The 15,837-nt window shown below is 39.5% G+C and overlaps 1 protein-coding gene across 1 annotated transcript; it reads right to left on the bottom strand.

Annotated features, from left to right (window-relative positions):
• Positions 1-269: 269 nt before the first annotated feature.
• GCNT1 (glucosaminyl (N-acetyl) transferase 1) lies at positions 270-13,917 on the bottom strand. The gene is made up of 2 exons (XM_063295157.1): positions 13,510-13,917; positions 270-3,524 (listed from the first exon to the last, which is right to left on the bottom strand). Exon 2 carries the CDS (start codon positions 3,431-3,433, stop codon positions 2,144-2,146), a length of 1,290 nt encoding a protein of 429 aa, XP_063151227.1. The 5' UTR covers positions 3,434-3,524; positions 13,510-13,917; the 3' UTR covers positions 270-2,143.
• Positions 13,918-15,837: the final 1,920 nt, after the last annotated feature.

The raw sequence follows: 15,837 nt of genomic DNA, 5'->3' as shown, positions 1-15,837 counted from the left end.
ATTCTTAGCTGAAGTGTGAGTACCATCATATGTAAGAACACACCATTTCAGATATGTCAGAGAATTCATTTACATGTTAAATGAATCCAAGCTGTATCGTGAGATAACCTGATTGATGTCTTGCTGAATCTTTTAATCCTTTTAAAGCTAAGTCAGGAGCCACTGCTATGTCTTACCGTGGCCCAATTCCATAGTTAAACTATGATTTTCAGTAATGATCCTGTGATTTTTAGGACCATGCCAAGCCAGACATCTCAACATAAGCCCCTTAATCAGCTACTGCAAACTCCAAGTCAAGAGAGAGTAGGGCCAAGATCAAGTAGGGAAGATGATGTTTGGAAAAGAGAGTCTATAGACAAAAAGATGTACAAAACAATATAAAATTTTACAACAGTGATCTGCAGCAAAAATCTTTAATAAGGATATCTTAAGCAAAATCACAGACATTGAGGGAGAAAACCTACAGAAACTTATTTTACCTGTGATCAGATGAGAGGAGGTTTTGTGCTCAAAAGAGGAAGGTGGTCATTAGGTCCAAAGTGGAGTCAGCAGGCAACCTCATGGCAAATAATTCTTGAGAAACTTTGTCTCCCACATATAACTGGAGCTGCACTTTGAGAAATTGAGTATTTTTATCATTCACCTATTGGTACATTTCTAAATCATAGCTCATCCTACTTGGTTGATTGATGGGCCTCATACAATTTTGTCCTCTTTTTAAAACATCATTTTTACTTTTGTCTACCACCTTGTCTACCAGGCTGTAAGACTACATGGAGATGTTAAAATAAAATAAAATAAAATAAAAACCCCACAATCCTTAGCACTGCAAACTGCTTCTATAAATGCTGGCCAAGAAAACTTGATGGACTTCCCCATGAGGTCAACAAGAACTTAACTCAACTTGAAGGAAACTTTGTCTTCTTTTTAAAATTACCTCAGAAATAAAACATGTAAAAACTCAGAAGTATAGAAATATAATCTGACATAATTTATTGCAGCTGGCAGAAAGAATTCTATCCAGTGCAGTTTTAATTATGGGCTACTCTGGAACACTTGGATGTTCAGCAGGAAACTGAACTCCTATTTTGTACTTCATGCCATCTCCAAAAATTATTTCCAAAGCCAGCATCAGGAGCTGGACCAAAAAAGAGAATTCTAGCTGTAAAAGGAAGCACTTATTTGGCCTGTTCTGGATCTTGCCTTGTTCTGGATCCCAACTACTGCCCAGATCTACTAAGAACTGAAGTACGTTAACATAACCCCTTCAGAAGAGAAAAGCTGATACAGTTAGTATAGAAACAAGACTTGAACGAACGAGGTTTTCCTGTTTGGAAGATTCAAATATTCCTAGTAGCAGGCAGAATAAAAATAATGATAGGAACTATCATTAATTAACTCTTCTGCTGATTTGTTTGTTCTCCCTTTATGGAAAAGTGACAAATAGTATGGCAAATAGCAAACATAAATGCCATAAAGATATATGAAATGAATACAAGCAGGCACACATTTTATTTCCCTGAGAATATTTTAACTGGCAAGCTTCTCCTACATTTCTCTAGCAACAGCTACACAACTGAAGAATACAGTCTATCCTAAAAGTTATGCCTAGAAGTATATCTGGTGTATATATTGCTGGTACAGTTTAAAAGGGAGGGGGCAGAATTCAGTAATCTGACTATAGAGACATAAACAAAATACACTTCAAATACCCTTTTCATAAACTGAAAAATTTCTGTTAATCTGAAATCTTACTCCATGATGACTACTTAGTCTTGGCTCCTCACTGTCCTCAAAATTGTCCAACTTCCACTAAGAAAAATAGTCTTAGTGGCTACACAATCTAAGGATCAAGATTATTTGAATTTCTAATACAATTCTTTAAAAGATACAGAGGAGAGGTTAACAGAGTAGAAGTCTGTCATTCTGTAAAGCTGAGGATCTTGTTTCATGCCTAATGTCCTGTTGCGCTTTGCAAGAGAATTTTTGTGATGGAACTACTTTAGAAAAAAGCAGAGAATTAAGAAAGCTCAGGGGACATAATCAGCTAGATAATCACCCTCCAAGGGGGTATCATATGCTCAGTATCTTTTTGCCATTTCAATCAAATGACAAAGACGTGTACCGTAAAGAACGCTGCATGTTAGTGTCTGTGTTGATGTAGCATTTTGTCTCTTAAATGCTCCTCCAAACATTGAATTGCAAAAGGATCGATGTCAGTATCAAATTTGTTGGCAAAGAAATGATGTTTCTGTAACATCCAGCTCAAGTCTCCAACTCCAAAGACGCATACGGAGCGGACGTGAACTCCATTACAAGGCGGGTAAGGGGCACCCTTGGACACATCCCCCTCAAAGTAATGCCACTTCACAAACCGGGCAATTGCATTCATATCAGAAACATCGTATTTGTCACTGGCGGAGACTGCACCAGGAACCTCAGGGATTCGCTGAATTGTTGCCCATAAGTACTCATCAGGACTGTACGTGTCTTTAGCCCACTCTATAAAAGCAAGAATTTTGCGGTTCTCTAATATATATTCCACAAACTTCCTGCTAACAACAAAATAGGCACTGCCAGAGAAAATGGGTGTATTGAGAGGTGGATGGTCTTTGTCTATTCCCATGTTTTTTACCTTACCATCAACCACTTCGTGATGTTTCTTCCAACGCACCTCCTTGTTTGAAGGCATTTTTTCTGTTTCTAGACTATTTTCACCCTTCAGGGCTTTCAACTTCTCCACTATTTCTTGGTTGGTCTTGATGGGGAAATCCATGCCACAGAGATTGATCAAGTACTTCCAGCTCACACTCCTCCTGTAGAGATCCTTCATGCAGTTGAGGTCAGCTTGCACCCTGCTCCATGATGCATACACTACACTCTCCAATTGGCTCGCAATGAAGACATTGTGGAAACATGATGCAATCCCTTTTACAGCTGCCAAGAAAGACTCCGGGGACTTTTTGTCAACATGAATGCAGTAATAGTTCTGAGGAGCATATATGGTTCTCAGTAGTCTCTCAAGCATATTAATTTTATGATAGACCACTATTGAATATGCAATGGGAAATTCCGCTTCTTCTTTGCTAAGAGGCTCCATAATATATTTCCGCCTCTTAATAAAGGAGGCACAATCAATTGTCATGTTGATATAATCATTTGCAGTCACTTTTGGGGTCCTCTTAAAGGAAACTGTTAGTAGCTCAAGCTTTACCTTTTGAATTTCCTCTGTGTCACCCTCCAGTATCTTGGAACAGTTTATTGCATTAGGATGTTCACCAGTCAATTCCAAATGCTCATCATCTTGGTAGGATGGTTTCTGGTGAATTATGATGTAAGACCAGATTCCAGCTGTACAAACTAATGCCCAAAGAGGTTTAAACCGTAGGATGCCACAGTGACGAAGTTTCCTCCTCAGCATTTCAGAGACCATTTGGAACGTTTCAGGTATCTAAGAGACTTCCTCTGTACACATCATCAAGTTCCAGCCTTACAGTTTTCTGTTGACATTTCTCAGAACTAGGCTCCTATAAATGAAAGGGAAGATAAAATCAGGGAGAACCAGCTCTTTTATTTTTAATCTGCTGTATATCTGAGGGTGGCAGATCAGCTTAGCTCTACTGTCATTCAGTTGAATGAGGTCTACCTTTCGTAACAGGTGTTGGACAGACTAATGCTTGGTAATTAACATTTAACCATACAGTTACGGTATGTACACGGACAGATGCACATAAATTCAAACCTGTATAGAAGCTTGCCATTCATAACTTTGCTTTACATTTTTGCATATGCTGGATATGGTATCCCCTTTAAGAGGAAAGAAGAGAAAGTAGTAAGGGAAAGAAACTGAAGGTAGAGGACAATAGAAAAGGAAAGGAAACATAGCTAAAACTAGTACAGAGTCACACAATTCACCATACCTCTCCATACTTTTCTAAGCTTGCAAACTATCCTTGCTTCGATCACATCTGTACACAGCTTCATGCACTGCCTTTTCTTCTGTAAACTTCTCACTTTATTTTTGAGGATCACATCAACTACTTTCAAACACATCCATGAAGCATCAATCTTGTGAGCTGCACTGGCAACCTGTAGACTTCCAGGTGCAATTCAAGGTGCTGGTGGTCACCTACAAAGCCAGGATATTTGAGGAACCACCTATCTTCAATTTGTTCAGCACCCATTCATTGTTTTACCACACAACCTCCTAAGTACCCCATACCTACTATGCCCAGCTTACTTTGATGTTTCTTCTGACATACTCAGCTCTTATTTCCATAGCAGTCACTCAGTAAATACACAGCCATTTCTACTTCTTTCCTTTCTCACAACAGACTACATAGACATTTTTATGATCACGCTGGATATAATCTGTATGACCTTCAGGGGAAAAGGGTATAAAACCAACATAAGTGGTGCAACGTATTTTGAAAGCTGCAAATAAGTAAGAAAAAAAGTAAGTATGCTTCCCAGTGGTATATTCATCCTAATGTACAGTACATTCCATTTTGTCTGTATGATACACAAATGAACATGAAAGGAAAAATATAAATAAATAGTTGTAACATAATGGAACACAACATAAGTGTATTTTTGCTTTTCTTGGATATATTAATAATTTCAAATTTTATCAAAATTTCAATACAATTTTCAAATTACAGGTAGTTCTTGTTTAATGACTGCCCTGTTTAGTAACTATTCAAGCTATAATGGTGCTGAAAAAGCAGATTTATGACTGGTCCTCACACTTATGACCATTGCCGTGTCCCCACAGTCACATGATTACAATTTGCAAGCTTCACACCTGGCTTCTGAGAAGCAAAGTCAATGTAAAAGCCAGCTGTAAGTCACAAGTCATGGTCGCATGATGTCACGCTGAACAATTGCAGCGGAACTGATGTAAGTCCTGCATGGTCATATGTTTCACTTAACGACTGCATCAGTTAGTGATGGAGTTGCTGGTCCCAACTGTGGTCATTAAGTGAGGACTACCTGTATTCTAAAATATTTATTTTTATGTTAAAAGAGGTAGTTATGGGTTTTGTTTTGCTTTGGTATTGCATTCTGAATAAAGCACTCCCCTCCAAACAATTTAACAAGCTTGTAGTATCTCAGAGTGAATAATCTATGTAAAGGTATAGAAAGACAATTCTTTGAAACAAAGGAAAATTGTGCCTGGGCTCTGTGAGAAAGGTCATTTTTCCATTCTGTCACAACCCTAATAGTAATTATATCAGCTGTCATTTCTTCCCTAATCAGGGAAAAAACAAGAAGTCCTGCATATTTACCTTCAGACATTACATGTGAATTAGGCAAAATAAGTGACCATATGAAGTGTAATAAATATCTGAATAAGCCTGATAACGGTCTGCCATGTATTCTTGTGAACAAGTTAACTGTATAACTTGTCTTCCAAAATTATAAGCACATAGCTAGAATTTTAATCTTATTTCTAAATTTTAAAAAGATCAAATATGTGTGGGTGTTAATAATGTAACTGGGGTTGATTTATTTTGTGTATTTAAAATGTTAGAATTAAATGAAGTTTTTTAATTTTGGAGGAAAAAAGATAACATTGGCCATGTGGGATGGGAATTTGTCCTAACACATCTGAAGGGTACCAGATTGAGGATGCCTGTGCTAATTCACTGGATTAACTCTGCTTTAAAAGTTGTATTATTTAACCAGTATTCAGTGAAAGGCAATATGGTTAATGTTTTATCCAAGGAATCTGGAAATGTGTGAAAACCCTACCTAAGCAGGTTTGTATTCTACTTCCACTACAAATATTTTAGGACAAAAATAGTCTACCAGTCTTCAGCAGGGAAAAAAGACCCACCCTTCAACAGAAAGCCTAATGTGGTGATGATGATGATGTGATGTAAAAATAATGTAAAAGTATTAATTCTGTTTCCACCCAAACTTTATAAAACTATAAATTGACCCCATATTATATGCTTGGATTAAAGTTCTGAAAAATATATTAAAATTGTATGCACTTAATTGTTATGTCCTGTCTTAAATGGAGAATAATAGCCATAGGGGAAGAATGAATAGGATCAGAAAGGGGAAGTGTTAGGAATGGGGATTAACTTTTTCTCCCTACATTACAGTTCCAGTAAAGCTGTTGCTAAACTAAAGTAGCAATTCCTTCCTGGAATCAGTAACACAAGGAAGTTTTGGGGGCGTAGGAAATTTCAGTGGAATTGTGAAACTTCATTTTAACATGTCAGTCCCTTTGGCTCTTAGTTCACTCAAACAGAGCACTTTTTCTCCTCAAAGTTAGATAAACATTGTGCATTCTTAAGCCTGGGTGCAGGGGATTTTTTTTTTTTTTCCAGAATGCAGACTTTCACAAAGGCTCCCTTTTACACTGGCTAGGTTTGCAAACTGTACTTTTACATGTCACAGTAAAAAGCTTACACAGTACAAGCCGTAGTAACATGGTTCACAGATAATGGCTAAGTCACAAGCAAACCAGTCAAAGTAGGGGCTTGCAGACCCAGGCCATCAAATCACCTGAAACTCAAAGGAAGCCTCTGCTTATCACTGAATGACTCTTCAGCTAGGAGAACAGCCTTCTGTTCAGAAGCCCTCATCAAACTTGCCATTCAAATTGCCTCATCAGTGAGAAGAGTTGCTGTATAGGAAGCTAATACTGTAGGAAATAGCTGCCCTAGGAGGGAGGAAAAAACATCTACAAAGATGGAGGCAGCCTCAAAGTACCTTTAGGTTTTTTGAGGTTAGTTCCTGAAGTTTCCCAGTTTAGGATTCTCTCCAGAAAGTCAGGGTTGGGAAACACAACTGAGAAAAGCAGGCAAAAGAATTTGAAGGACAGAAATCACTCATTGTTACTTGCCTTGGCTATTGCCATTGCTTTTAGTTTTATAGATTTGCATCTTTTTTTTTTCAAAACTAGAAGGGGAGATTCATACATTGGCAATCATACAAAAAAAAAAGAGGAAGTTTGAAAAGGAAGCATTAAGACATCAAAAGACGAAGCTTACAGCTGAGAAGATACTTAAGTGAGAATAAGCACAGTTAAAAAAACCTCTCTCTTTAGGATGGTGGTCACCAACCCAATACTTCTGTTACTCATGGTACTCCCAGATGACTCACTAACCTCCAAAATTAAAATATTTTTTTTAAAATCAATATGCAAAAATTAAAAATAAACAAAACTTCACGAGAAAGCCAAATCTGAAAAGATTTCTGAGTTCTTTCATGAAACCTCTTAAGATGTTGTCCTTTAATAATTAAACAAAAGTAATTGTTTTCTTTACCAAAGTGTGGGGCTCTGCTAAGATTATGATATGGAAGCGTACTGTAAATTAGCCCAAAAAAGCAAAATTAAGCCAAGCTCTAAAGAAAAAGCAGAACTGAAAGTTAGAAAGAAAAGTAAGAAAATGGAAACAAAGAGGAAACTGGACCAAACCTCTAAGTTCAAAGGAATTTGAGAAGGCACAAAAATGTTGAGACATGGAGTTTAAGATGCCCAGAAAGCAGGAAGGATGAACCAAGACAAAATAATGAGATCAAAGGTTGAAGCTCTACACTCAGGAATATGTGAGGGAGTAGTAAACTACAGCCTTGCTTCCAACACATACACTAGAAAAAACAGACAAAGCTAGCTAGCTACCTGCATTCAAGAAGCCTGTGGAATTGCTGCAGTGAGAGGAAGAATCTCAAACATTAGACGTGAATACGTCTGGCTTAGAATTCTGAGAGCCAGTGGCTAAATTGTGAGTCTAGATCCACGTTCAATCTGCCCTACTCCACAGAATCTCAGTAGGTGACTTTAGGCCAGTCATTATCTCTCAGCCCAACCTACCTGAAAGAGGGAAGGAAATGCTATGAATATGTATATCATTTCAGCTCCTGGAAAAACAAAGGTGGGACACAGATCTAATGATTAATTAAATAAAATTCATTACTACTGTAACACATTCATGGTGGTGGTAAAAATAATTATTTGACTATGAATACACACACAGAGAAGGATATAACACTATTGGTCATGTGCAAGCCATCAAGATGGAAACACCAAGACTGAAGAGAAAGATACTTGTAAAACCTACCCTGCTCTACTAAGGAAAGCAATGACAAATTCACCTCCCAATACTGATGAAAACTAAGCGAAGCGGTAAGATTGTATTCAGAGAAGAAACTGAACCACCTTAAAACTCATAATTGCCATCTTTGAAAATTCATGCAGAATTGCCACAAATAAAGCTATGAAAGGGCAAATATCTTGTCTATATTTAAAAGACAGGAAATAAAGTGAGGCACTCATTTTCACTCCTTTAAATATTAGAACACTAGAAGATATTAGAAAACTGTTATTGCCAAGCAGCATTATTGGATATATTTGTGTAAAACACAGAGGGAATTCTCTTTGATAAACTATTGGTCCTAACACTACTCTACTTGGATTTTTAATGAAGTCCCACAGCACCATTCCAAAAAAGGTTGGACAAAAGCATGTTAGCTAAAAATATTACAGCGTTTTCCCCTAACTTGGATGAGTTGTTGCCCAAGAATTCTGTGCGTCATATCACCACCTGACGAGCACCAGGTTAGGAAAAGCTGCAGATGGATAAGCAACTAGCTTAAACGTTCTGTGCAATGGAAAGAGAGATACGAAGTATAACCAACTGCATTCCACAGATGTGAACTGTTTAATTACTTAGAAAGGACAATGGACTGATAACACTTGGTTATATAAAGCAGAAATATTAACCCCTTCAAGGGACATCCTGTGAAACCATACTGAACCTGCAGATAGCACATGAAGTTCAGGAATAGAAAACACAGATTGCTATCCATGGGAAAGTAGTTTTAAACAGAATAGTACTCAAAACATGCCCCACAAATTACTAATCCCTACAGTGGCATGGTAAGCTAGTATTATCCCCCTATTATAAACCAGTAGTGTTTCATTATATAATAACTTTCTTCTACAATGGCTCATAACTATAACCCTGGTTAAGAGCTATCAAAACCAGAGTGCTCAGTGCTGAAGTTCCACTCCTGGTATAATCTCTCAAGTGGCATCAAGTTCTCTGAAGTATTCAGTGGTAATGTCTGTAGGAAGAAAGCCTACACATATACAGTGGTGAAAGCATTGGCTTTCACACAAGCGGGCCCTTGAATTATCTTTCTCTTGTCTCATGTGGAAGCCAATACAGCTTTTCTCTTGAAAATGTTCATGGTAAATGCAAGCATTTCAGCAAGGAACCTACGTTGTGTGAGCCACTTTGGCAGGTGGGCATTATCCAGATTCATAATGCCAATATGAAATGTTCAATGAACTTCCATAGCACTTGTAACAAACTAGAGAGCAGCACCATCTGGAAATTCAGTAAATAACAAAGTTTTTTTAAAACGTGGCCCAGTACAGGAAGGATAGAAATATTTTTGATTCTATTCATAAAATTGTCCCTTCAAGGACATAGGGCCTACACAGATCTTCAGTATATATAGCTGTGGTCAGATATTATCATTTATGTATACATGTATTTAATTTTACACAACCATTTGAGCAAAGAATGATCATAGTTTATTATCATCATTCATAAATAATCGATGGCTTGAAGCAACTGTTCATAGGCTGCAAGTAACACCAGGTCTATAATCCACTGAATAACTGGATCATGTTAAAAAAAATTCAGACATTATACTTGCACAGGATTATGTAGTCAATTTACAGGGCTCCCATGATCATTTTTCATGTAATTCAAGGGTATACCGTGTCATTATATCTACGCAAATGGAAGCCTTTCACTGCACAAGAGATGCGTGGAACTTGGGAGAAGACCCTTAAACATTTATAGCAACATGTGATTTTCTTAACTTCTATAATTTTTCTGTTCTCCAGCACTAAATATAAAGTCTCCTTAAGCTTGAAGCATACATACATTTCAAGCCATCAACTGCAGACCTGTGGCCCAGCCATCTGCCTTTCACACAGCTGCTGGATGCCTGGAAATGGATGTGGAGAGGCAGCCTTACTCTTCTTTGGCTCTGTCTGACCCATTTCTTACTTCAGCCCTTCCAACTGTTGACACAGGACCTATCCACAAATTATTCTTGAGGGCATGTGTCTCTTGATAAGAAAAAAAAAAGTTCTATACCCTGTGCTGTAAAAAGAAAAAGAGCCAGCTTTTGTGTACCAATTTTTGTGGCAACCCTTTTCTGTTTCCTTTTTTTCCCCCAAGAATGGCTGCAGGAAGAGAGCTACTGCCAAAGGGAAAAACCCCAACAAAAAAACTAAAACCATCATCTATTAGAAGCTTTTCCTCTCTTTTTATTTTCCGCTCAGAATTTATTATGAATTTGTAATAGCAGGGAAAGATGGAGTTCCCCTGTACATAAACCAATTTATTACTGTTGTAAAAAAAAAATCCATTCAACTTTGAAAATAAGGTAATTTTGTTAGGTATTATGTTCCTTGTTCTCTATGGGAAGAACTTCTGCAAGATTTCATACTATGGTCCACCCAAAATACACTCAGGTATGTCAAACAAAGAGCTTACCATGGGAAAAGGGCTCTAGAGAATTCCTGCAAACCACTCTGTGCATACAGGAGACAAGACACTGCACAGATTGGATGGCTTTGTGAATACTGCTACACATTCATTCCAGGGTCAATCTGGAAGACGGATCTCTCATAAAAAGGGAAAACAATACAGGTAGCTTCCTCAAAAGGTAGTGCCTCAAAGGGGTGTTTGTTCATTCTAAAAGCCTTGGGGTGGGGGACCAGAGTCATAAATTATTTAGCCAAGTCACAGATTCCCCCCTTTGACACTTTCCATGCTGGCTGCCTTCAAAGCTCTCTTCCCTGTGGGAGCAATCCATTCTTGAGCACGATTGCAGTGCACCCTCCATTCTCGCCTGTGGAGCTTATCTGACACCCTCACAAAAATCCCATTGAAGCACAAGCTGGATGCTCAGCTGGAATGAGATAACAATCAATGCTTCCACTGACACCACCTTAATAAGAAAACCTAGTTCACTTTGACCATCCTGCAATGGCAGGATAATTTCTTCTTATAAATTGAAGAAGTGAATTTCAGCAGAAAGAAACAAGTCTGCCAAAAGCTACAGAAAAAAAAGAAAAAACCCAAGCAAAAAACAGAGAAGGCCATTGTGCTCCTGCACAACAGTATCTTTTGTTCTTAGCAAGCTTGAAATCTGTTACCTACAGCCTTATTTAGAAGACCTGTTTGGAACAGCACAGAGTCCAAATGGGTAACCCATACACTTCTTTAAAAACCACTTCCCCTCCTCTTCCCATTACACAACTATTCTTTTCACAACAACTTAGAAAAAGAGGCAAAGTGCCAGGAAAACTGAACTGCTTACTCGCAGCCACTCATCTTTAGGCATTTACAGACAAGCATTCACCATGGTCTAGGCTCTAGGGGCTTGGAAAGATGCCAATTAAGGAGAAGATTTCAGCAATTTGGAGGAAATTCAGCAAAAAATGGATCCGAGAATTCTAAAACTACGTGTTGCAATGGGTGTCAAGCTCCAGGTGTCCTGTATCTTTCAAGAGCACATCTTCTATGGGAGGCAAAGTAACCCTGCTTGTTGTGTGACAAGAGAGTTACAGGCTTCTTATTTGAATTGGCAGGTTTATCAGGAATGCCCTCCCAAATAGGTAGCTATCTGGTCTCTCTAGTGCAAATCTCTCAACAGTAGCATCACTTCTTACAGCAAAAGGATCCATGCTTTTGAGATGCATACCTTCCACACAAATCAAGTTAATTAATAAAAATAAGTGGGAATAATTTATAGAAATAGTCATTCCAAGCATCTTTTAGCAGAGATACAAAAAAATAATTTGGTTTACAAATGAATGTTATAGAGTACTTAAACATGTATTCTTGACTAATAAACTGGAAAATAAGCTCCTTCAAAATGTTAGAAAGTTGTCTAATAACATAATGGTGCCCAAATACAGCAAATTATCTCAACCAAATCTGAAAAGACCCCAAAGCATTATTTGGGGGGGTCATTATTTTTTAAAAAGTGAGAACTAGATAGATTTATCTGTTAAGTCTTAAATCTGGGTCCATATGTAAAATACCCTTGAGTTACATGGTCAGTGAATGTAAAGATTAACTTATTTCTGCCGTTAAAATAGGATTCAAACTGTTAGCATTAAAAAGACATTTTGGCATTCAAACATGCTCATGTTTAAAATTATTTATTAACTATTTTTAAGGGGAAAAAAGAGTGAATAAGCAAGAGAAATGCAATGTGGTCGTAAAGTGTGATGTCATGTGACCGCATCACTTACCAACGGCAACCCAGGCAGTCCCAGTTGTCATCATAACCCAAGGTGCGCGGGTCATTAAGCGGGAAGTGGAAGGAGTCCCAGGTAAGGAGTGCAGGGGACACTCTGAGAGTCACGGCACAGGCCACGTGTGAGTTGGGGGAGGGAGTGCTCTGTGCGGTGTGAACTCAGAGACACCAGGGAATGAGCGTGCAGGGTCATGAGATTGCAGGGTGGTCATGGAAAGAGGATGCGGGGTCTGTGTGATCACAGGGAGGCTGAGGAAAGAGGGCATGGGGTGGGTGCAACTGCAGGGAGGTCATGGAAAGAGGGTGCAGGGTACGTGTGTGTGATCACATAGAAGCTGTGGAAAGAGGGTACAGGGTGTGTGCAAGCGCAGGGTGGCTGGGGAAAGAGGGCACGGGGTACGTGTGAGCAAAGGGGAAAAGGAGGGTGTGGTGTGTGTGAGCAAAGAAAGGCAGGGGGGAGACTTACCTTAGTGACTTGCGACCTTCCTTGCCGGCTTCCCATTGACTTTGCTTGGGGGAAGCTGGCAAGGAAGGTCGCAAATAGTGACCATGTGACTGTGGGACGCAGCAACCCTTTTAAGTGCAAGCTGGTTGTCAGTCACCTGAATTTTGTTCACATGACTGTGGGGGTGCTGCAACAGCCGGAACTTTGAGTACCGGTTGTAAGTCCCTTTGTTCAGCACTGTTGTAACTTCAAATGGTCACTGAACGGTTGTAACTCGAGGACTATCTATACAGTTAGGAGCTAGAAAAAATCTGTTATAATATACGATTTATAGAAAATGAACATAATACAATTTATTTGAAGATCAGGCCTCTGAACTTTGCTGAAGTCATTTCCCTTCTCTCCACTACTAACATCTAAGTTGGCAGCTTTGTCTGTATGGGAGACTGAAAAAAGTCCTAGATATCTCCTCTTACTCAAAATACCATCTCAGCTGCATTAAGAAAGGAAATGTATTGTGCAATAGTTTTTGCTTTATAAGAGATAAGAAGCATTATAAATTGGTAGGCATGTAAACATATGATTGACTCTAGGCAAGAAATAATAAATAGTAACATCAGAGGGAGAGGAAATGCAAGAATAACAGAAATACAGACAAAAAAAGACAACTAGTCAGAGTGATATAGAATAATACACAAAGGTGTTGGTCTAAGACCAGAGCGATCCATGTCAAGAGTACCCATAGCTACAGAAACTCACCTTTGGGCCAGTTGTTTTCTCTCAGCTCAACTTAACTCACAACACTGCTGTTGTTGGGATGGAGATAAAGGGATGGTGGGAAATAAATCTAACAAATCAACAACATAATAAACTGTGTTAGGCTAACTCAAAGGCCATGAAAAGTGTGTAAATTGTAGATTTCTTTAGAACTGTTCAACAGGCAAGATGAAGAAAAATTCAAAGGGGAGGGGTACAAAATAAGAGTAGCTGATTTTGAAGCTGCAGGGTCTACATTTAATAGTTTTAAGACTGAATATGGGTGGAGCCATTTAAATTAGCTACCAGATGTGATGATGGTTTCAAGTTCCATCTAGGATTATCTTAAAGAATGCTAGGATGAAGGAAAAAACATTTAAAAGGTGGTGTTGATCTTAACACAAATCTTGCAGTAACCAACTGTAACATTATACATTGGCCAAACATGCCAATATCCTGTCAGAAAATTAAAAACAACAAGAAAACCAATTATTCGCAACAAAATAAAGTCTAATACTTCAGCCACCTGCAATCTTCTATTACTGATTTTAAAAAGAATATATTTGAACAGAAGAGCTTCAAAAATAAACTCCAGTATGAAGCTGCCACAAATTGTGCCAGAATTTGAAAGTGAAACATGATTTGCTATTAACCAAAAATTAAAATTCCTTGACTGCTAGACTTGGAAAACTATTGGACAGTCAAGGAATTTTCTCAAGTAACATGTTCTATTTCTGAGTATTTATTGAAAATCCTTTAGGAGTCCAAGCTCCTATTTGACTGCAAAAATAGAACAAAATTATCAGCACTCCTTCTCTTCATCTAATTCTCTACGGTAAAAATGAAGGTTTTACACCTGATTAGTAGACTACAGCCGATGGCTTACAAAGGATGTGGTGGCCTAAACATTGAGATTATGAGCTCTGAAACCCACGAGTTGATAGTCAGATTACCAGTAACAGGAAATTTACACCACTGCTTTGTGAATGGTGAGTGCACTTATCCTCACATCTATTTAAACTTAGATGTGCATCCCACTCCATACTACTTTGCATTTTGTTTCTCTGTGCTTCTCCAACTGCTCTTCTGCAGACCTGCACCATTATCCTTGATAATCCAAAGCACCCCTTTGTGCATCTGAGAAAGTCCACTTTTGTCCCTGGACCGCATTTGTTAGCCTTTAAGCTGCTAGGGAGCTTCCTTTCGATTTAAACAGCAGAAGATCAGCTCCCTCTTCAATTCAGTCAGCCGAAACCAGGCTTCCTCCCTGTTCTGAAAGCACATTCTGCGTACCTTCCGCATAGTTCTGCTGAAGGTTATATTAAGACCGTGGTTTTCCACGCGACTACATTTCCCCATATCCGAGGTAGAAACGCTCAGCCGCCACTTTCCAAGCGAAGGCCTCGCTCTTTGGAAAGAGCCACCTGTCTCCAATGTTGATAAATGGCGCTCCTCCTCCCGCCTCAAGGGCGGAGAGGGAACGCGAGATGAAGACAACTTTACAGCAACTTCGGAGTTATACTCGGCGGCAATTCTCATTTAGAGGAAAATGCATACACGAAATAGACTTCAGGGGAGGCTGGTATTAACCAGGCTTAAAGCTGTCTCGCTCTATAGACTCTTATCTTGTTAACAAAATAATATTTACAAAAAGCGGCCATTGATACATCCCATCGGTTCATAGTGCCAAAAAGAAAAAAAAATCTGTTGTAGATACTAGTCATACAGAGAAGGCGAATTTGGGAGAATTTCCTCAGAGTTACAGAGATTCTCCTCCCTCCCAAATCGGGAAAACAAGCATCCAAGCTACTTTTCAATATAGAAAAAACGCGCGTCCCGCGTTCTTCTTATCGAAGCAACCCTTTGCATTTTGCCTCGGGCAAAGCTCTGCGCGCGCAATGGGACCGGCTCCCTCCGCGCACTTTCAGGATTGCAGCCTAAAAGTGCGGCGGCGGCGGATTGGGAGCCTGGTTCTCAGGCGTCCCCGGGGGGGGAAGAGAAACGCGAGTCTGCCCCAGAGAAACTTGGCGGGGAGCGGGAGAACCAGGAGCATCAGGCTGGGAAGAGGAAAAAGAAAAGGAAAGCGCCCGCCCTACCTGACAGCGGAACGTAGAGACGCGCCGACCGTCGAGTTGCACAAGAGGGGAACCCGCGAGGAGGCGGCGACCCATCGGCTTCCCCGCCCCCTGCGCGGCCACCGGCCTCCTAGCCCCTCCTCGGTGCCCACCTTCCTCCGACCACCGGCGGGAAAGGCGCCATCCCAGCTGCGTGTGGGAGCCGGGAGCTTCCTGCTCGGTTCCGTTGCCTTTTTCCTTTTTGTTGGGGCA

Source organism: Candoia aspera, chromosome 2 (assembly GCF_035149785.1).
Source record: "Candoia aspera isolate rCanAsp1 chromosome 2, rCanAsp1.hap2, whole genome shotgun sequence".
NCBI lineage: Eukaryota > Metazoa > Chordata > Lepidosauria > Squamata > Boidae > Candoia > Candoia aspera.
This window is presented reverse-complemented; position numbering and strand designations above follow the sequence as displayed.